General features: G+C 48.3%; 1 protein-coding gene across 1 annotated transcript; it reads left to right on the forward strand.

The window, feature by feature from the left end:
• The first annotated feature begins 1,154 nt into the window (after positions 1–1,154).
• Positions 1,155–20,725, forward strand: LOC308478141 (intestinal-type alkaline phosphatase-like). The gene is made up of 11 exons (XM_081007514.1): positions 1,155–1,651; positions 5,577–5,693; positions 9,505–9,620; positions 11,260–11,434; positions 12,581–12,753; positions 13,459–13,590; positions 15,459–15,531; positions 17,449–17,583; positions 17,757–17,948; positions 19,336–19,452; positions 20,322–20,725. Exons 1-11 carry the CDS (start codon positions 1,591–1,593, stop codon positions 20,582–20,584), a joined length of 1,554 nt encoding a protein of 517 aa, XP_080863640.1. The 5' UTR covers positions 1,155–1,590; the 3' UTR covers positions 20,585–20,725.
• Positions 20,726–20,894: the final 169 nt, after the last annotated feature.

The following is a 20,894-nucleotide window of genomic DNA, read 5'->3' on the forward strand; positions in this document are numbered from 1 at the left end:
GTCTGCGCATGCACAAGGGGCGAAACCCGGAAGTAACCTGTTCCGTTACTTCCGGGTCGCCGTGGGACGCAACCTGAAGCAAACGTAACATGAGGTATGACTGTATTCCCTCTGAGGACCCTTTTTCCTGTGAACACCGTATGGGACTGTGTCTTGAGTATTTTTTAATGGGATTCTGCAATTCAGAACCTGAGAGCATATACTCTCGGCTCTCCTCAGCTCTACCACCTGTCAGAACGAACTCTCCTGACAGAAATCCCCCTCACAGACCCCATGAATCGCTCGCATACAGTCTCTCACTCTCCTTGTTATGTACTGAGTTGAATAGGATCCAAAATGCAGCAGTCTGATTGGTCCTAGAACAATAGGATTCAGAATGCAGCAGTCTGATTGGTCCGCAGGAGCCACCCAATCCAGCTCCAGGTGGAAGTGGATCCACAACCTGATTGGCCTACAGGAGAATCTCGGAATTAGCCAATCACGTGGGGCCCATTGTGTAAATAATGTATATAAAGCCGACATTAAACTTCCGTTCCTCCTCACCACTATGAGCTGAATAAAGAGCATGAAATCCACTCTGGAGTATATTTCACCTCTCCAACTGCCTCCCTTGGAACTCTGGCCAATCAGGAGCTCTTGCTAGTTAACTGTTTGCTGGCGGGGGGGGGGGGGAACACACTCGGTGTCTCAACCTGCTCAGTAAACAAACTTTTCTGTGGGGGGGGGGGTCAAAGTCAATTTCAAAGATTAAGGAACCTTAAGAAAGGAAAGTGGGGGTGGGGCAAGGGAGAGGCTTGAAATGGCTGGCCCACCAGTACTGGCAAGACAAGATGGGGGAGAATCTTAAAAGTTTGGAAGAAGGAAAGACAAGTTACCTTGGCCAACAGGAGCTAATAGGAGATATTAAAGGTAAAGGGACCCCTGACCGTTAGGTCCAGTCGTGACCGACTCTGGGGTTGCGGCGCTCATCTCGCTTTACTGGCCGAGGGAGCCGGTGTACAGCTTCCGGGTCATGTGGCCAGCATGACTAAGCCACTTCTGGTGAACCAGAGCAGCGCACAGAAACGCCGTTTACCTTCCTGCCGGAGCGGTAGCTATTTGTCTACTTGCAATTTGACGTGCTTTCGAACTGCTAGGTTCAAGATATTAGGAGCATCTATAACAGAAGGCACAGGAAGGAACCGGCTTGGGTGAAAGCAGGAAAGCGAGACAAAAGTTTAGGCAGAGCCCAAAAAGAGTGAGAACAAGGCAATGAAAAGAAGCAATGGAAGAGGAGAAACCGTTGGGGCCAGACAGAAAGCACGCTTAAAAAGTGAGGACTGGAGACTTGAAACCGGTGTGGAGGTTGAACCTCTGCCATAAGCCTTGGAACTGGCTTGATGACCGCACCATTGCACATTTCCTGTTGCCAGCAGCAGTTGTGAAACTCCCCAGGGTGGGGTCTGGTGAAGGGAGGAATCTGGGTGTCACTAATGATGGTTTGCAGCTGTCCAAGTGTCCAAAGGTCTCCCTGGGTTTAGTCTTATAAGTCACAGAGCTTCCTGAAATCTCTCCCGCTCGCCCTGAAACAGCTCCGCTCCATTTGCAGCAATGTGGCTCTCCGGACTGGCTCTCTGCCTGGGGCTGGCATTCGCCGGTGCCATCATCCCAGGTAATGTGGCAGGGTTGTGAGGCTTGCGTCTGCCCATCATCCCCTCTACTGGGTTGGTACCAGAGCTTAAGGAGATGGACATGACCAGGGGGCTTAAAGATTAGGGTGTTCGGGTCATGCCCAGGGTCTCCTGGGGTGTCCTCAGAATGGGCAGGTTGGATCTATCAAGAGAGATCTCTCCACCTGGGATTTGTGAGGAAAGTTGCCCCACTTGAATTATTGCCTGGTGTGTACTGTGAAGTTCAGGGGCGCTGAGCGACTTTGGAGTGGGTCTCTTTTGTAGATAAATTTTTATTGTTTTCATCATGTAGTTCTTTTTCCAACAATCCTTATTATCACATTATAATCCCTTTGACTCTGCCGAGTCCTGACTTCCCTCCCTCCCAACCACTGGTATATACATCACATACTTTTTCCGTATATTATTATCATAACTCTACTGTTTTACATTGAAGATGTTATTCCAGTCCTGCTAGTGTCTTAATATTTTTGTTGTTCTCCTTTATATATTCAATAAATTTGTTAAAATTGTCATTGTATCTCTGGTCCTCTTGGTCCCGGATCCTTCCTGTCAATTTGGCAAGTTCCGCAAACTCTTATCATCTTCACCTGCCACTCCTGGATGGTTAGTAAATCTTGTGTTTTCCATCTTTGGGCCAGTAAAGTTCTTGCGGCGACTGTGGCGTTCATGAACAAATTCTGGTCTTTTATTTTAATTTCTCTTCCCACCAGTGGGTCTGTTTTGTTGCAGTTCCCATCTGCTATGGAAATCCCTGAAACATGACCCAAAGTCAATGAAATACATTAGAGTGGACTCACCTTCCTTGTAGGTTTTTAAGCAGAGGTTGGATGTCCATCTGTCACGGATGCTTTAGCTGTGATTCCTGCATTGCAGGGGGTTGGACACTGAGGTCCAGCTCCAAGGGGCTAGTGGCAGTTCCCTCCCTGCAAGAAGTGAGGTTACAGGGAACCAGGCAGAGGGCCTTCTTGGTGGTGGCGCCCGCCCTGTGGAACGCCCTCCCATCAGATGTCAAGGAAATAAACAACTATCTGAATTTTAGAAGACATCTGAAGGCAGTCCTGTTTAGGGAAGTTTTTAATGTTTGATGTTTTATTGTGTTTTTAAAATTCTGTTGGGAGCTACCTAGAGTAGCTGGGGAAACCCAGCCAGATGGATGGGGTAGTAGTAGTAGTAGTAGTAGTAGTAATAAACAATTATTATTATTAGATGACCCTCTGGGTCCCAAGTCTACAATCCTGATTCAATGCGCTTATGTGATCACTGTATACAGATCAGCATATTTCACCCCTTCCGATAGAACATAAAGGGTTCTCCGTTTTCTTAAAGTATTCTTCCATCGCTTCCCTTCCCCAATCAGTATGTGCAATGTGGAACTGTCTTTCATGTCGTTTATCTGGTCGTTCATTAATAGTAGTGATACACTTGGCTTCTCTCCAATATGTTGCATATCAAGTTCCAGTTGTCGAGGGTTTACAGATAAATAATTTCCTTATCAGATACTGGGATATTCTGCTGAATGTCTGTTGAAAAAAAGGATAGGCTCTAAAATTGAAGCCACAAGGTGTTTATCTATTGTAACTTGCATTTTCAACATCAAACCAATAAGTCTGTATTACTGAGCATATCTACTGAGCATGGGGGACGGGACTTATTTTATTTTAAACATTTCCATACTGCCCTCCAGTTGAGAAAGTCTCAGGGCGGTGTGCCAAAATAATAATAATAATAGTGAAGATATTAACACTGCAAAATAAAACTGCGGAAGTACCTATTAAAATTGGGGGAGGGGACATGCTTGCACCAATGGTTCTGACTCAGAACAAGAGAGCTTCCTATGTGTAAAAATATGTCTCTCTAATTATTACGCACAGCTAAATCAGCTTATGTGTCTACCTTTCTGTCTAAGAGTTCTTACTTTGGAATTATGCTCCCAGCCACAGAAATAACTGAGACAATTGCACATTCCTTCCTTGCTTTCTCCTGCCTCCCATCCCCTCAGGTGTATTGATTTTTGAATTGTAAGCTACTTGGGGCAGGGGCCTCTTGTACTCTGCACCTTGTAAGTGTCATGTGCACTGATTTCACTGGATAAGTGATAAAGAAAGCCAATTAAATTTCACTCTCTATAATAATCCTAAAATAGACACTTGTTTTGGCTGCCAGGCAAAACATCTTGAGTGTAATAAAATTTATCAAGGTTCAGTAATGATTGCCTGGATGAATCGGTCCAAAGTCTACGGCTCCATTTGGAGCAGGTGTTTGAAGTTGAAATAAGCAAGTTCTATACCTGGAGCAAGTTCTCCGTTCACTGTGTTTGTTTTTAGTATTTGGTTGAAAGAAAAATGTAGGTATGGTAAAATAAAAAGGAGAATTCCCTGGTTGCCTAGATCAAGGCTCGGGGCAAGTACCTTTGGTGAGAGAGCCCCAGCAGAAATTTAAAATCACAAAACAGGCAGCAAAGTAAAACGTGGAAATATAGGCTGCTCGACCTTTAAAATATCCCCTTCTAAAGTTGCTTCCAGAGTTCCTCTTCCCTTAGCATAGAAAGAGACCACACATTTGGTAAGTTAAAAATGGTTTACTTACAAACTCTTCAAAGGTCAGATTCATGTGCTTTTCCATACAGCAGCAAGAAAAGGCAGGCAGTATAGCTTTGGTTCCAAAATGGTAAATGTTTCTCAATTATTTGTACAGAAACACAAAGATGGCTTGCTGAAGCCACACAGTCGAAGCTTGGAGCATTCAGCTTAGACCTCTTTACTGGTAGGGTTTGTATGGTGGAAGAGTAGGAAGTGGGAGAACAGAGTTTGGTAAACCAAGGTGAGGGGAAGCGATCAAGCTAAGCCTGGCAGGACAGCTTACTTTATGGTCTTAACCCCTTCATGCAATAATGAGACTAGAGCATGTTGGTTATATGAGGCTGATTTATCCCATACACTGTTCATTCCTGGTTCTCCAGGCCTCAACACTCCTCGTTTTCTGGGGATTTGATACGCAATCTCTCCCTCACCAGTTATTTGCAGGTTGCATTTGCTTACTAAGATTGCTTCCAGGCTGCCAGTATTTTGCAGGAGGAATATTAGCACATACTAGACATTAAGGTCTGTGCAGTTAAAGTGGCTCTGCTTTCCTAGGGCAACAAATCCACTTTTTAAACAACAGCAAACTTTGTGCAGTTTGGAAACTGACAAGCAAGCAGGTGTGCTGAAAAGTGTGCGGTCAACAAACGTTGATCCACTTCTGGGCACCCCAGTTTAAGAATGATATTGACAGTCTGGAATGTGTGCAGAGGAGAGCAACCAAGATGATCAAGGATCTGGAAATCAAGCCATATGAGGAGCAGTTGAGGGAACTGGGTATGTTCTGTCTGGATATGAGGAGTCTGAGAGGAGATATGATAGCCATCTTCAAATATCTAAAGGGCTGTCACATGGAAGATGGAGCAAGCTTGTTTCTGCGGCTCCAGAGGGTAGGACCCCAACCAATGGATTTAAATTGCAAAGAGGAGATTCCGACTAAACATCAGGAAGAATTTTCTGACAGTAAGAGCTGCTTGACAGTGGAACGGACCCCCCTTGGAAGGTGGTGGACTCTCCTTTGGAGATTTTAAGTAGATGTTGGATGACCATCTCTTGTGGATGATCTAGCTGAGATTACTGCATTGCAGGGGTTGGACTAGATGACCCTCAGGAATCCCCTCCAATTCTATGATTCTATACTTCTATGAATGGGAAGGTGTATATCCTCCCTGCAGACAAATCAATACTAACCAATCTATCCTTCATGTAGGCTTTGTGGAAGCAGATCAGGACGAAGTTCAATAAACCAGTCATCTGGGGGAGCCAATAAGAAAGGTTTGCACTGCCAGCCCTAATTCCTGGTTGTTGTTTTCTGTTCCTAAAGCTCAAGAGGAGAAGCCCTCCTTCTGGAACCAGCAGGCTCTCAAGGCCATCGAGCAAGCCCTGAACCTCCGTCCCCGGCACTACAAAGCTAAGAACCTCATCCTCTTCCTGGGAGATGGTAAGTGGGCAAAACGCTTGGGTTGCGCTCCCCTGTCTGTGTAGCATGAGCAAGAATAAATTATTCTCTCTGTGCATGCAGAACTAAGCGCACACAGAACAATGTGAGCCCCAGTGTAGAACCAAGTCAGCACTCCCAAGCCGAGGCTTCCCCAACCTGATGCTTTGCTGATGTTGTTGGGCTCCAAAATGCCTGGAGGGCACCAGGTTGGGAACAGTGGTGTAGCATGGGTTGCCAGATCCCGGGGCAGCACGGAAGGAGAGAAACAGACAGAGTACGCTTGCGCATTCAACTGCCTAATGCAGTGATTGCCAAACTTGGCCCTCCAGCTGTTTTGGGACTACACTTCCCATCATCCCTGACCACTGGTCCTGTTAGCTAGGGATGATGGGAGTTGTAGTCCCAAAACAGCTGGAGGGCCAAGTTTGGCTATCACTGGCCTAATGGCTTCTGTGTCACCCAGGAGATCATAGCCACAGAGATAAGAAAATAAAAACCATTCCGTTGCCTGGAGAGGTCACTTCCTGGTTCTAGGAGAAGCTGTTTTCAACGGAGCCCAGTGATAGAAGCACGCAGCTGTATTGAGGCAGCACAAGGTGTTGGGATTTTGCGCCCCTAACAATTTTGTGCCCAGGGCAACTGCCCCGTGGCCTCCCCCCACATGTTACGCCACTGGTTGGGAAGGCTGCATAGTCAAACAAGCTCCTTTCCCTGAGCCTTGCATTTCCAAGAACCAGCCCCAAGGATGCAGGAGCTTGCTTTCCTCTCCAGGTTGTGTTTGATGCTGATAAACCGATTTGGACAGGAGTCCTATATCAAGGGAAACGCTATCGGTGCATTAATGGCTCTCATTAACTGGCATTAAATGTTCAGAAGGTGTGTGCCATAATGATTTGCTGGTCGTGTTGCCAATAGTCTTCTTTGGACTCTTGACGTGCTTGATAATTCAGGGAAACTCTGGTTCCAAAGTCAGGAAGGAAACAATTCCGGAGGCTGCGAAGATTATGGGAACTGATGGTTATGCAAATTAAGTGAGATAAATTAATAACGTAAGAAGATCAGGCCAAAGTCCCACCTATTTCAACAATCATTTCTCACACTGGCCAACCTATGGCAAGCAGGCCATGAGTGCAACGTCAATGTGTCACTCTTTTTTTATAATAATAATTTTTATTAATTTTCAAGTACAATCCAATAATAGCCTCATTATAACAATACCAAAGTATAATACAATTACTAATACCAATCATTCAAATACCGAATTATATAATTTAGGTGCCGCCACCCCCACCCCGCATGCTAGAATTGATAGTTTGATTATTTTCTTTATTTCTGCGTTCCAAAATCTTATTAATTTCAATTTCATATTGGTCAAAGTAATAATCTCTTATAGAACAACTGCAATATTAATATCTTCTATTCGTATTGACACATTAAGTGATTTATAGAACTACCAGTGAGGCACTCTAACTATAACCTTGTTCTTCCTGTGTGTGGCAATTATTCTGTCCGTGGTGTTTCTTCCTGTCCTTGTAAAATGTTATGTCTATCTTTTCCTGTTTGTTGCTGTTATCTGTCATGCCTTGGGCGAAGCTGATATCCCATTATCGTTTCAGAAATTTCTCCGTTGCTCTGTCCCGTGCTTTGTTGTTTTGCAACTTTAACAACAGCTGCAAAAATCACTCTGTGCCAATAAATAGCCTGTCACTCATGTTCCCCAGCTTTGTTTCCCGTGAATTTGCTAAGGAGAGCCTGCAGGGTCAAGAAAAAAGTCCCATCTAGTACAGTATCTTGTTCTCACTATGGTCAGCCACACACTCCATTGGGGAGCCTGCAGTCAGAACCTGAGTGCAATCTCTTTGCCTCTGGTCAAAAACTGGGGTGCAAGCAGTGGTGGACCTACATTTGGGGCCTCCTGAACTGTCACAGGGGCCCCTTCACAGCCAGCAATGAGCTCTGGGTAACCTCTGTCATCTTCTTCAATTGGGTTGGTCCATGACAGATCTCCACAAATTTTCCACGAGTTTGCGTTTTGGGGATCCACCTGAGGACTTGTGTGGACTCCTCGTTATTCCTCTTTGTTATGACCTCTGTTTAAAAGGGGAGGGATGCATCAGCCGCAGCAGAACAACCAACTAAAATGCAACACTCCACCTTTAAAACAGCTGAGCTTCTGACTCTCAAACCTTGGGATTGTTGAAATATATACCAAAAACAAATTAATCAATTTGAGTCATGCAACTCAAATTGGGGACTCAGCTACATTAGTAAAAAAACAAAAAAACAAAAAAACCCCAGTATTTGGAATGTGTTATAAACATGCAATACCAGATGGCAATGAAGAGCAAAAAAAAAATAATATTTGTGATTTTCCACAGTGGTCCCCCCCCCCTTTGTTATAACGGTTTAATTTCTGGCTTATTTATAGCATTTTATTCCTGTGTATAGATCCACCCTGGGTCTACTAGACCCCACTTTTGTAAGCAATGTAGACTAAAGCTGCTTCTGGGGGCCCTCTGGGATTGGGGGCCCTGGGGTATAAGCTTCATTAGTTTCATAGTTGATCCAAAGCACCAGTCCCTCTTTCAAACCATCTTTCCTTCTGCTGCCTTAAGCTGGGTTATTTTTTGTTTTGGTGAAGTCAGGGAGTGTGAAATACCGTATTTTTCACTCCATAAGACGCACCTGACTGTAAGACGCACCTAGTTTTTAGAGGAGGAAAACAAGAAGAAAAAATATTCTGAACAAAACAGTGGATGTATGATTTTTGTGGTTCATGCTGTGGCCACACACATGTGATCTGATGGTGAATTTGGGTGACCCAATGCAAAAATCCTGAGGATCCATGTGGATCCGTGCTTTGTAACCATGTTTTTGCACCATTGTGGCCCCAGGAAACAGTGGATGCGTGATTTTTTTGGTGCAAGCTGTAGCCATGGACATGCTATGTGATCTGATGGTGAATTTGGGGTGACCCAATGTAAAAATCCTGAGGATCCATGGGCTTTTACCTCCCCCCTCCCAGGCAGCCTCCTCTAGGTCCCTTATCTCTCTTCTGATCCCACCGATCAGCTGTTTCCTTTCAATACTCCCTTCCCTCTTAGAATCATAGAATCATAGAGTTGGAAGAGACCACAAGGGCCATCGAGTCCAACCCCCTGCCAAGCAGGAAACACCATCAGAGCACTCCTGACATATGGTTGTCAAGCCTCTGCTTAAAGACCTCCAAAGAAGGAGACTCCACCACACTCCTTGGCAGCAAATTCCACTGTCGAACAGCTCTTACTGTCAGGAAGTTCTTCCTAATGTTTAGGTGGAATCTTCTTTCTTGTTTGCCTTAGTGTCTTTTCCTTAACTGGAGCAGTTTTTTGCTCCTCCTTTTCTTCTAATTTCTCTCCTTATTGCTTTAGTCTTCCTGTTTCCCCCTTTTGCAAGTTTGCTGTCTTTACCTCCCCCCGACCAGGCAGCCTCCTTTATCTCTAGCATCCCTTATCTCTCTCCCCGATCGGCAAACGATCAGCGGCTTTGTTTCAACACCCACTTCCCTCTTTTAAAAAAAAAAAAAGCATGATCTGCTTTTCGCCCCTGGGCAATTTGGCTCCGGGGACCACGCATTCGCTCCATAAGACGCACAGACATTTCCCCCTACTTTTTAGGAAGAAAAAAGTGCATCTTATGGAGCAAAAAATACAGTAGATGTCGTTTCTCTGGGAGGAAACTGCTCTGGGAACACTGTGTATTGAGGGGCATAAGAGGTGTTTGTGTCAGGATCCTGTGGGCTGCAAACCTTCTCACTCTGTCTCCCTGTCAGGCATGGGCCTCCCTACCATCACCGCCACCCGCATCCTGAAGGGAGAGATGATGAACCAGCTGAGCCCCCAGTTGCCTCTGGCGATGGACGCCTTCCCTTACGTGGCTCTTTCCAAGGTGCCTTCCATCTGCGCTTGTCCCTGCAGTTCCAGGGGTGGGGGGGGGTGGGGAAATGGCTTTCCAGGAATTGTGCCTTCCTTTCCGCTGAGAAGGTTCTTTTTCTGTACTTGAGGCCAGTCAGGCAGTAATTCAGCAGGTGAAGCCTGTACTGATTGCACCTTCTTTGGGCGAGGCTCGTAGCTCAAGCTCTCACCTTGCATGCATGCAACTGCCAATTGCAGTCTTAACATAGCTGTCAACTTACAGATTTGAAAATAAGGGACCAGCAGCCTCGAAAATAAGGGATCAGGAGCCAAAATAAGGGATTTTCCCAGCACAGGTATGTTCAACTTCTGAGCCCCTCTGAGCCAAAGGCAGAAAGCCCAGCCAGCAGCCAAACGAAGCCTCAAGCGGTGGTTCCCACAGCACAGCAACCCAGCAAAGAGGATGCAGCAAGGGAAACCACCGTCACCTCTCCGCTGGGAAGCGCTGAGCAAAGGCGAGTCCCCAGGCAACATGGCCGATTTGATTGGCACAAGGCATGCAAGCTCCACCCCCCAGTCGTTCTTAGACTCCTTATTGGGTGAGCAACGCAGCCAAGCAACACAGTTGGAGCCTCCCTCCTCCCTGACTGGCAGGGAGAGAGGGAGAGACAGGAGCTGCTTCCTTTGAAACCCGGGAAATTTAAGGGACATCATCAATAAGGGACAGCAGCAGGAAACAGCGCTGGGATAAGGGACTTTCCCGCCAAATAAGGGACGGTTGACAACTATGAGTCTTAAGCAAGTTGGTTTGGGGAGCATTGCTGGAAGAGGCGGCAGAGAGCCAGTAAAGGATCTGTGGCAGCTATATCACATTTTCCCATTCATTGGCCATGGAAAAGCGTCACATGATTGAATTTTCACCTGCTGTCAAGTGTTGTCTGCAATGACTGGTAACCTCTCTACAGGGGTTGAGAGAGGGGTTCTTAACTGGAGATGCTGAGGATGGAAGCTGGGACCTTCCTCCTCATGCAATGCAGATGCTTTGCAACTGAGCTACAGCCTTAGTCAAGGTGTGATTGAGGAACCACAGAGAACCCACCATCAATGCAAGTGGGGCAAGTGTGGGAGACATTTCCCTTGGGTGTTCAAGTGCGGAGACTCACACCCAATTCCTAATTAGATTGTATTCAGTAATGCATTACCAGACGGAGTCCTAAGAGTCTGCCAGAGCTTACCAGTGGCATACACACTATAGTGGAAAAACATGTCACCTTGGCTGTCTCATCCTCTTCCAACCACCTTACGGCCACCCCATCACCCCACAATTTCTCATCCAGCCACAGTCCTTGGAAAAACTTACTCAACCCACTTTTTCAAACTCTACGTGCAAAACCCTCCATGCACCTTACCTCAGTTGTTTTTCACTTTGATGGTCAGCTGTTAGCTTCCAGCCATGTGGTTTTGCCATGTTCTTGCGTACGTGACACTGTTCTCGCTGACAGAAATGCCACGTCACAAGCAATTTTCTCACGTCTTGTTCACGGGCTGCAGGAAACGGCTGCCTATCGTTCCCTTACCCCAACAGTAGGGCCGGCCTCCCAACAGCTCACTGAAGGGTGTGAGAGGGCAGCCTTTAAGCTTCTTCCCAGCCATGTCTCCTTTGGTTTTGGCAGACGTACAACGTGGACCGGCAAGTGCCCGACAGTGCTGGCACCGCCACCGCCTACCTCTGTGGGGTGAAGGGCAACTACAAAACTATTGGGCTGAATGCAGCTGCCCGGGTCAGCCAGTGTAACACGACAGTTGGCAACGAAGTCGTGTCTGTGATGCAGAGAGCCCGTGCAGCTGGTAAGATGGAGGGCACAGATGGAGAAACAGAGTCTCATTCACACAAGGGGTGGGATTAAAGCACGTTTATTTCCTCACAAAGAACCCTGGGAACTGTAGCTACTAGCGGGTGCTGGGAGTAAACTACAGTTCCCAGGATTCTTTGGGGGAAGCCATGTGCCTTCAATGTATGTTGTGTCCAACACCCGGCCTGCTAGGTCTTCTTGATGCTTTAAGAGAAATGTTTTGAGTCAGGATAAGGCCCCTGGGTCAGAGCCTTCTTGGGCCTGGAGGTGGAGCAGAGCAGTTTGTGGCAGATCCATTTGCCCTAGACGTACAGCTAAAATGAACATCAGAGGAAGTGGGGTTCAGGGGTTGATGGAATCAATTTGCCACCCCATGGTGGTTGGCAACCATTTTTGTAGCCATCTGGGTGGTTTGTCTGACTAAAGCTCTCTGATGCTTGTAAGGAGTCACAACACCTCCAGGCCACCAGGGGGCAGCACCCCAACACTTGGTTACAGAAATGTATTGTGTGTGTGCCCCCCACCAACTTAAGGTAAAGGTAAAGGGACCCCTGACCATTAGGTCCAGTCGTGGCCGACTCTGGGGTTGCGGCGCTCATCTTGCTTTATTGGCCGAGGGAGCCGGCGTACAGCTTCTGGGTCCTGTGGCCAGCATGACTAAGCCACTTCTTGCAAACCAGAGCAGCGCACAGAAACGCCGTTTACCTTCCCGCCGGAGCGGTACCTATTTATCTACTTGCACTTTGACGTGCTTTCGAACTGCTAGGTTGGCAGGAGCAGGGACCGAGCAACGGGAGCTCATCCCGTCACGGGGATTCGAACCGCCGACCTTCTGATCGGTAAGCCCTAGGCTTTGTGGTTTAACCCACAGCGCCACCCGCGTCCCTCCCTCCCCCCAGCTTAGTTACGTCTTATTGGGCTCAGGGTTTGCCCTCACACTTGCAAACCCTTAATCCCAGAGATGTAGATGGTAAGCATGGTCCTTTCATACTTAGGGGAGGCACTCAGTACATGCCCAGAAGCATTGTCTTCTCCTTCCTCCAAGTTTCTGATCAAAGATGAAACCCCAGTTCAATCTCTTGCCTGGCCCAGACAGTCCCTCTTGCAGACAATCTCTCTCTCTCTCTCTCCCCAATTTCAGGAAAGTCTGTGGGGATTGTGACCACCACGCGAGTCCAGCATGCATCGCCCTCCGGGAATTATGCCCACGTGGTGAACCGGAGCTGGTACTCGGATGCCGACATGCCTGCCTCAGCAATTTCAGAAGGCTGCAAGGACATCGCTCAGCAACTTGTTAAAAACGTCAACCTGACGGTGGGTTGTGGAGAGGGGCAGCAAACCTCCACCTTTCTGGGCTTGCAATCCACTCCTGCCCTCTCTGCTCTGTTATCCTGTTTAGGGTAAGCTGTGGGGCAGCTTTTGCCAACCTGGTGCCCTCTCCCCACTTGCGACTCCCTGCAGCTGTAACACTGCATTCTTCCTTCCTGCCTGGGCGTCCCCCTCTTCCCCATCACGCTTCCAAGCTGACCACACATTCTGAACTTACATTTTGTACTTTTGTAACTTAGATAGTAGTTATAAACCTGCCCTTCCATTTTTCTGCCATAACTGCTGCTTCAAGACCTAGATTATGTAAGTAAATACTACTTTTACTTCTTCACAAAACAATGTTGTTTTAAATGGGAGATACCAGGGAAACCCACCCTGTCTTAAAAAAGAATCCTGGATTATTGCTTCCAGAAGGTTAAATCAACCTTGTTTTAGCTTCCAAGTTTAAGCTGCAAAACATGGTATTCTGTTGATCTCACCCACTTGAGCAAGGAAGGATAATAACTATATCATATATCCTCTCCCCGTGCCTGTATAAATCCATTCCTACAGTGCACCTCTCGAGGTGTCCTTGCCCTGGGTCCCTTCAAACCTGGGAAATCTCCAGCCAAGATGGCTCCCCTGAGTGCTTGCTTTCGCTTGTGTGCACATTCACACAACCCTTCGTACGACGTGTGACTTTCTTGACAGGTGATCCTGGGTGGCGGCCGGAAGTACATGACTCCAGCGGGCACTCAGGACCCCGAGTACAACACCAACTCCAGCAAGGGCATTCGCCAGGATGGCAAGAACCTCATCACAGAGTGGCTTAACTCCTCGCCGGTAAGCTTATCTCACCCAAATGCTTTTGCTTTCGGAATTGTGGACTTGACACGAGGATGGTGTAATAAACAGAAACCTGCTCTTATTCCCTTATGGGGGACACAAGAGCCCTTATAGAGTCCTTTGTAGGTTCTCCATCGGTCGGAGAAAAGAACAGAGGCCAACCAGAGAATATTGAGAAGCAAAGTATCTCGTAAGCCTGATCTTTATTGAACTGTTGCAACAGGGTGCTCCCCTCACACGCAGGAGAAGGAGGAGGACCCAGAACCAAGGTGTGCCCGCCCTTATATAGACATTTTAATTTGCCCGCCTTGGAGTCCAAGTCCACCCCCAGAAACATCATACCTATACCACAGAACATCATACCTACATCAAGACCACCCCCCAGACACATCATACCTAAATCACAAAATGGGCGGTCTACAGCAGAAATCTGAGTGTGTTGTTTACCTCCTGTCATTGTTTATCTCCTGTCTGGCGGGTTACCTGTTAATGCTTACCCTCGGGAGCCTGGCCAGTCCTTTGTAGTGACAAATACCCAGTTCCTGAGCCAGGTCACAGGCTCACCCCATTCATACACAGACATACCCTTAAGACAGGTTTTGTGAAGGAAAAGACAATGGGGAGGCTTTTCCATTTTCCTTTGACCTTGCAGAGAAAACATTTGGTCAGTTTGAGAGCCAAAATGGCTCCAGGACTGCCCTCCTGCACTGCTTCAGACATGTGGCTCACATATTTATGTACGTGTTTGCCTGGCACATTTACGAACATTTATTATATATATATAAGACCTTAATTTATTTATTTCAATGGGAAGTGGGTGTGTACGTGTTATGCAACATCATTTGCAATGTACTTTGGCTGTGCACACATTGTACACCTCTGGAGCACGTTTCTCCTCGCAAATATTTTGGGGCACCGTTGGGTTACAATTCTCAGCAACCCTTATGAAACTGCAGCTCATTGCAATTCTTTGAAGGGTAAAATGTCTCTGATGTTTTAGCTGAGATTCCTGCATTGCAGGGGGTGGGACTAGATGACCCTCGAGGTCCCTTCCAACTATGATTCTATGAGATAAGAGGTCAATGCTGGGTGTGTCCAAAGGGGGTCTTGTTATTTAGTCTGCGGGTCCCATTGGGCCACACAGCCAGCCATCAGGGGAGGGACTGCAGCTCAGCAGAAGATTTGTGCTCATGCTTAAATTCAAAAGATGCCGGGTTCAAATCTTGGCACCTCCAGTTAAAAGGAGCACATGACAGAGAGCTCTTTCTGCTTCAGCGTTTGGAGAGCGGCTGCCAGTCACGTGGGGAGAATTTCCCCTTGTGGCTTCAAGTATGGAAGCTCACTCCCAATTCCCAACTAGTCAGACTTTATTCAGCAATGCATTTCTGGACGGAGTTATAACATTCTGCGAGAGCTTGGAATGCTCTCTGTGTAGGAAAAATATATGTAATCTTTGCCATTTCATTCTCTCCCCATCCACCTTCTGCCACCCCGTCACCCCACGATCTCTCATTCACCCACAGTCCTTGGAAACACTTACTCAGCTCAATCCTTTTTACTGTATGCGCAGAGCCCTCCTTGTGCCTTATCGGGAGCTGTTTTTCACTTCAACAGCCAGCCGTTAGGGAACTCCAAAAGTGGCTCTTACCAGTCTTCTGGTCAGGTCATGTTTCTGCATAAGTGATGCTGGCCTCACTGATAATGTGTTTAACAAAAATCCCACCTCATAGAGGGGACAGTATTGGTGTAGACAGGCAAATATTCTCCAAAAGGAAACACATTTTAAACTGTGGTGGATATAGCAAGCTACGTTGGGCCTGAGAGGCGTAGAAAATATCCCCTCAATTCTTTGTGTTTCTTCCTAGGGCACCAAGTACGTCTGGAACCGAACACAGCTCCTGAGTGCTGCAGACGACCCAGCTGTGAGCCGCCTCATGGGTAACGGGTTCAAATCCCCATTTGCCTCCCAGTTTCTTCATCCGTGGTGTCTTAGGCAGCTTACAGCTTTAAAGCACATTATTTCCCTCAAGGGGTTATGGGCAATGTAGTTCACCCCTCGCAGAGTGACAATTCCCAGCAACCCTTAACAAACTACAGTGCCCAGAATTCTTTGAGAAAAAGAATATGCTTTGAATGTGCTTCAAAGGCACACACAGCCTTATTCAGCCCTGTCTTGAAATGCATATCACTCACTGCACTTCCCTGTTGCAGCGATTAGAAGTGTTTTTCTCAGAATGCATTTCAGACCAGTGTATATGCACAGGAGAATCAAGCAGAAATCCTGGACCGAACCGCTTTGGGCTGCAGATTTCCCTGTGTCTCTCTTCACGTGTGAATGTTTCCTCATGTGGGGAGTGAGGGAAGCCCCATGACATGTGTGAAATTCCAGGAGTGAGGGTTTTGTGGCACAGCCTTCAGACCAGCACTTCTCTCCTCTCACCAGTCCCACTGCACACAAAATGGTGCCTTCTGGGAAAAGCTGTAACCCTGGGGTGGGGAGCCATTTTCAGCCCCGGAGGCAAGCTGCTGGGACCTGTCAATCACCTGACAGCACGACAACTTCAGAGCTCCCAAGGGCTCCTTTGCAGCCATCTCTTTTCCTGCCCCACACCTGGCTTCACATATGATGCCCAGGTGGATGTGGCTTGGAGAAAACTGTTCCGTTCAGAGTCCCTCAAGGCTGTGAACAGCGGGACTGCTGTGGCGTCCAGTCCGCTTCCACTGCGCCAACCTGCTTCTCCCGGCTACGGCAGAGTATCTTGCGCAGTGGTGTCCCTGTGTGGAAGGAATCTCAGCCATGCAGTAAAACTCTCGTACGATGGCTTCCTCTATTCTATGATGCGTTCATTGTACAGCAGCAAAATGACAACAGCCAGGGGAAAGCAAAGACATGCTTCTCCTGTCGCAGCCAAAACAGAAAGTAAAAACGTTCACATAATAAAGATGCGAACACACCCCAGTGACAGGACGTCATTTCCCTTGAGCTGTTAATCCTGTAAGCTCTGGGTATCCTCACAAAAGCAGCCTCACAGGTCAAAACAGGACCCTGGATAGTTCTTATTTAAGCCAAGAGGCCGGAGGTTGCCCAGCTCTGCTGTAGCACTTGGTTCTGCCAGATTGTGTGAACTGTGGCTTGGAGCGGGCTAGGAACGCATTCTTTCTTCTGACAAATCCTCTGTCTTGGGCTGGTTGGATGCAGAGGAATGGTGGGAGGAACCAGCTAGGGAATCCCCAGGGGAAGAAGACTCAGAACCCGGGGAGTGGTGGTAGGTTGACACTGAGTGGACAGACGGAGAAGAGGGAGAGGAGTGGGAAGAGGAGGTGTCGGAAGCTGAAGAGGTAACAGGGCTCAGTGAGCTGGGAGAGTCTGTGGCAGAGAGAAGTCCAGAATCAGAGACAGAAGCTGAAGCAGCAGAGGCCAAGAGGCAGAGATGAGTCAGGCTGCTGAAGAGTCCCAGGTGTCTCCTACTCGTCTGTGACAAGCTCCCCTCTTGCCTGGTCTCCCAGAACTAGGAGAGGCATGAAAAGGGCGGAGGAGAAAAATAGTGTCGCACAGGTGAAGTCTCAGATCGCTTGGGGAAAACCCTGGAGAGGACTTAGACAGGAGCCTTCAGTCTTGGTAACTGCTTCATGGGGGCCAGACCCACGGGGATGAGCTGCTGTGCTTATTAGGCCTGACACTCAACCAGGTCTGCAGAGATCATGTTATTGCTAATAAACACTTAACTCCAACTTTGAATGGTGTGATTTACTGCCAGCTGACTCTTGGACTTCCTCTCACGCTTCACGCCTCAAAACAGTCCTTTCTCCCATGATGCACTTAGAACAGGCTGTTGTTCTCTCTGTCATCCCCAGGCCTCTTTGAACCTGGCGACATGAAATACGAGCTGGTCCGCAACAATCAGACTGACCCATCTCTGGCGGAGATGACTGAGGTCGCCTTAAAGATCCTCAGCCGCAACCCCGAGGGATTCTACCTCTTTGTTGAAGATAAGTTGGGGCATCTTCTGGGCTGTGTTGACCAGGGTTTGGGTAGAAAGCAGACTGGGATCTTGTAGTTAAAAAATTTGTAAACAGCTCAGTGAAAGGGGGATCCATTAACTGGGGCGATTGCAGGTGTTTTCCCTGATCTCTCTCCTTCTAAGTTGCCCTTTTCTCCGCACGAGGCAAGATTGACCTGGGACACCACAACGGCATTGCCAAGCAGGCTCTCACTGAGGCAGTGGAGTTCGACAAAGCTGTCCAGCGGGCAGGGGAGCTGACGCAAGAAGCCGACACCTTGACCGTGGTGACCGCTGACCATTCCCACGTCTTTGGCTTTGGTGGCTACACGCTGAGAGGCTCCTCCATCTTCGGTATGGGGCTGGTGATGAACCCGTCGGTTCTGGTTCTGGTGGGCTCAGCTGGAAGTGTGTGTGGGGGGGGGGGGAAAGGGCCGTAGATCAGGGTTAGAACACCTGCCTTGAATGTAGAAGGTCCTGTAGGATCTTCACATAGGACTGAGGAAGCCCATTCTGAAGCCCTGGAGAGCCACTGCCTGTCAGTGCAGACAACGCAGAGCTACATGGACCATTGGCCTGACTTAGGATTGTAGAATTGGAAGGGACCCTGAGAGTCATCTAGTCCAGTCCTCTGCAGTGGGGATATCTCAGCTAAAGCATCCACAACAGATGATCATCTAATCTCTGCTTTAAAACCTCAAAGGAAACAGAGCCCACAACCTCCCAAGGGAGTCTGTTCCACCATTGGTCCGCTCCTCATGTCAGAAAGTTCTTCCTGATGTTTAGTCGGAATCTCCTTTCTTGTAACTTGAAGGCCCTTGGTTCAAGTCCTACCCTCCAGAGCAGCAGAAAACAAGCTTGTTCCCTCTTCCACGTCACAGCCCTTGAGATATTTGAAGGTGGCTCTCAGATCTCCTCAGCCTCCTCTTTTCCAGGCTAAACATAAGGCAGCTATCTATTTTCCAAAGGTCTTCAGAACTGTGCTCCAAACCACAGCCGCTGGAAGAATATGGTGGTAACAGTGCAGTGAGGATGCAGTGAGCCTCTTGGGCTGCATCCAGAAAGGGCCATGGCTTAGAGAGCAAAGCGTGTGTTTCGCCTGCCAAAGGTCCCAGGTTCAATACCTGGCATCCCCAGTTAGGGGGAAAAAAAAGATGTTTTCTAGTAGAGTTGAGAAATACTTCTGCTGTAGTTCTTGGAGAGCCTCTGCCCACTCAGAGTATTGAACTAGATGAACTAACAGGCTGAGTGGCCCTCCAGGGATTAAATCATAGAATCGTCAAGTTGGAAGGGACCCCCGAGGGTCATCTAGCCCAACCCCGTGCAATGCAGGAATCTTAGCTAAAGCATCCATGACAGACGGCCACCCAACCTCTGCTTTAAAACCTCCAAGAAAGGAGAGTCCACAAGCTCTGTCTGGCCCTCCTCATCACCCTCTCCTTGGGTCATGCCTTTCAGTGGCTCTGCTTCACACCATGGGTGTTTTTGCCTGGCTGGAATGTGCCCTTGAACTCAGACCATGCCTCTCGCTTGTCTGAATGGGGGTTAGGGAGGGGTGCGTGCAAGTGTGTGTAGAAAGCAGCCTCCCACACAAAGGCAGAATGGGCATGCCCTGCCCCGCCCACTTTTGCCCTTGGCCCCACCCCCACTGGAATTCGGCCCTTGGGAGCTTGCCCAGAAAGGAAACTGGCCCTTGGCTTGGAAAGAAAATTCCTCACTGTCCACTATGCTCCCTCCACAGGCTTGGCCCCTGCATTAGCAGCAGACAGGAAGGCGTACACATCCATCGTGTATGGGAACGGGCCGGGCTACCAGATCACCAGCCAGGGCCGCCCCAATTTGACCGAAGAAGAGAGCGGTAAGAGGGATGGCGCTGCTGAATTGGGGAGGCCTGGGGAGGCGGTGGCTGGACAGGGCGTGTGGTTAACATTCAAGGCTAGTTTGACTCTATGTCAGGGATTCCAAGGCCACAGCACACATCACCCAAGAGTGTTAATTGATACGGCAGTGGTTGTGGTGTTTAACCCTCCCTATGCCATTTTCCGGAACGCGGGTGGCGCTGTGGGTTAAACCACAGAGCCTAGGACTTGCCGATCAGAAGGTCGGCGGTTCGAATCCCTGCAACGGGGTGAGCTCCTGTTGCTCGGTCCCTGCTCCTGCCTACCTAGCAGTTCAAAAGCACGTCAAAGTGCAAGTAGATAAATAGGTACCGCTCCGGCGGGAAGGTAAATGGCATTTCCGTGCGCTACTCTGGTTCACCAGAAATGGCTTAGTCCTGCTGGCCACATGACCCGGAAGCTGTACGCCGGCTCCCTTGGCCAATAAAGCGAGATGAGCGCTGCAACCCCAGAGTCGGCCACGACTGGACCTAATGGTCAGGGGTCCCTTTACCTTTATGCCATTTTCCAGATCTGAGGTTCAAACGCCTCCACCCACTTATTGTTGCACCAATCCACATTAAACACTTAACCCTCCACTCCATACTTGCTTTAAAGTAATACCCACACATCCCCCAAAACTAAGGGAGATCCTGTTACTGATCTTCCACATTATGTGTGGCCTGGACCCTAAACCTGTCCAGTGTCCTTCGCAATCGTAGGCAGTAATACTTCTGAAAACCAGTTGCTGGAAACCACAGGTTTCCACCAGGCATCTGGTTGGCCTCTGTGAAGGGTCCTTGGCCTGATCCTGCAGCCTCTTCTTATGTTCTTCCATTCCTCTCCCTAGAGCGTGACGACTACCACCAGCAAGCTGCGGTGCCCCTTGACTCGGAAACCCATGGGGGCGAGGACGTAGCCATCTTGGCAAAGGGCCCCATGGCTCACCTATTCCATGGGGTGCAGGAGCAGACGTTTGTTGCCCATGTCATGGCCTACGCTGCTGGCATAGAACCATACCAGGAGAATGGCCTGGACTTTAACTCTGCCAGGTTGACAAAACCCACCTTGGTGACTCTTCTCTTGGCCTCCTTGCTCCTTTGGGCCTGTTAATCCTCCCCTGGACAACAACTCGGGGTACATCTCTCTCCTCTTTCTCTCCTCTGGACATTGCTTCCAACTCTGATGCCACATAGAATGCACCCTCAAGAGCTTTGCTTCTTAAGCTAAACAAGTGTTCTCCATCCTGTTGAAGGCTGAATCAATGAATGTCTTCCATCTTCTTCCACCAAAAGTGGGGTTGGCAGTTCCAGTCATGGTGTGAACATGCAGAAGTACATGCAGGGGTATCCCTCATTTCAAGGAAACATGAATTCCACTTCTGACACCAGTGTTGCACACTACCCCCCAATCTCTGAGCAGT

Source organism: Podarcis pityusensis (assembly GCF_964106645.2).
Source record: "Podarcis pityusensis genome assembly, chromosome: 5".
In the NCBI taxonomy this organism is placed as follows: Eukaryota; Metazoa; Chordata; class Lepidosauria; order Squamata; family Lacertidae; genus Podarcis; species Podarcis pityusensis.

Excerpts from the sequence above, each read along its gene's own strand:
- LOC308478141 (XM_081007514.1), top strand. The coding sequence starts at position 1,591 with ATGTGGCTCTCCGGACTGGCTCTCTGCCTGGGGCTGGCATTCGCCGGT. Across the intron at positions 12,754-13,458 it reads TTAAAAACGTCAACCTGACG|GTGATCCTGGGTGGCGGCCG; the intron begins GTGGGTTGTGGA and ends CTTTCTTGACAG. Across the intron at positions 17,949-19,335 it reads GAGAGGCTCCTCCATCTTCG|GCTTGGCCCCTGCATTAGCA; the intron begins GTATGGGGCTGG and ends CTCCCTCCACAG.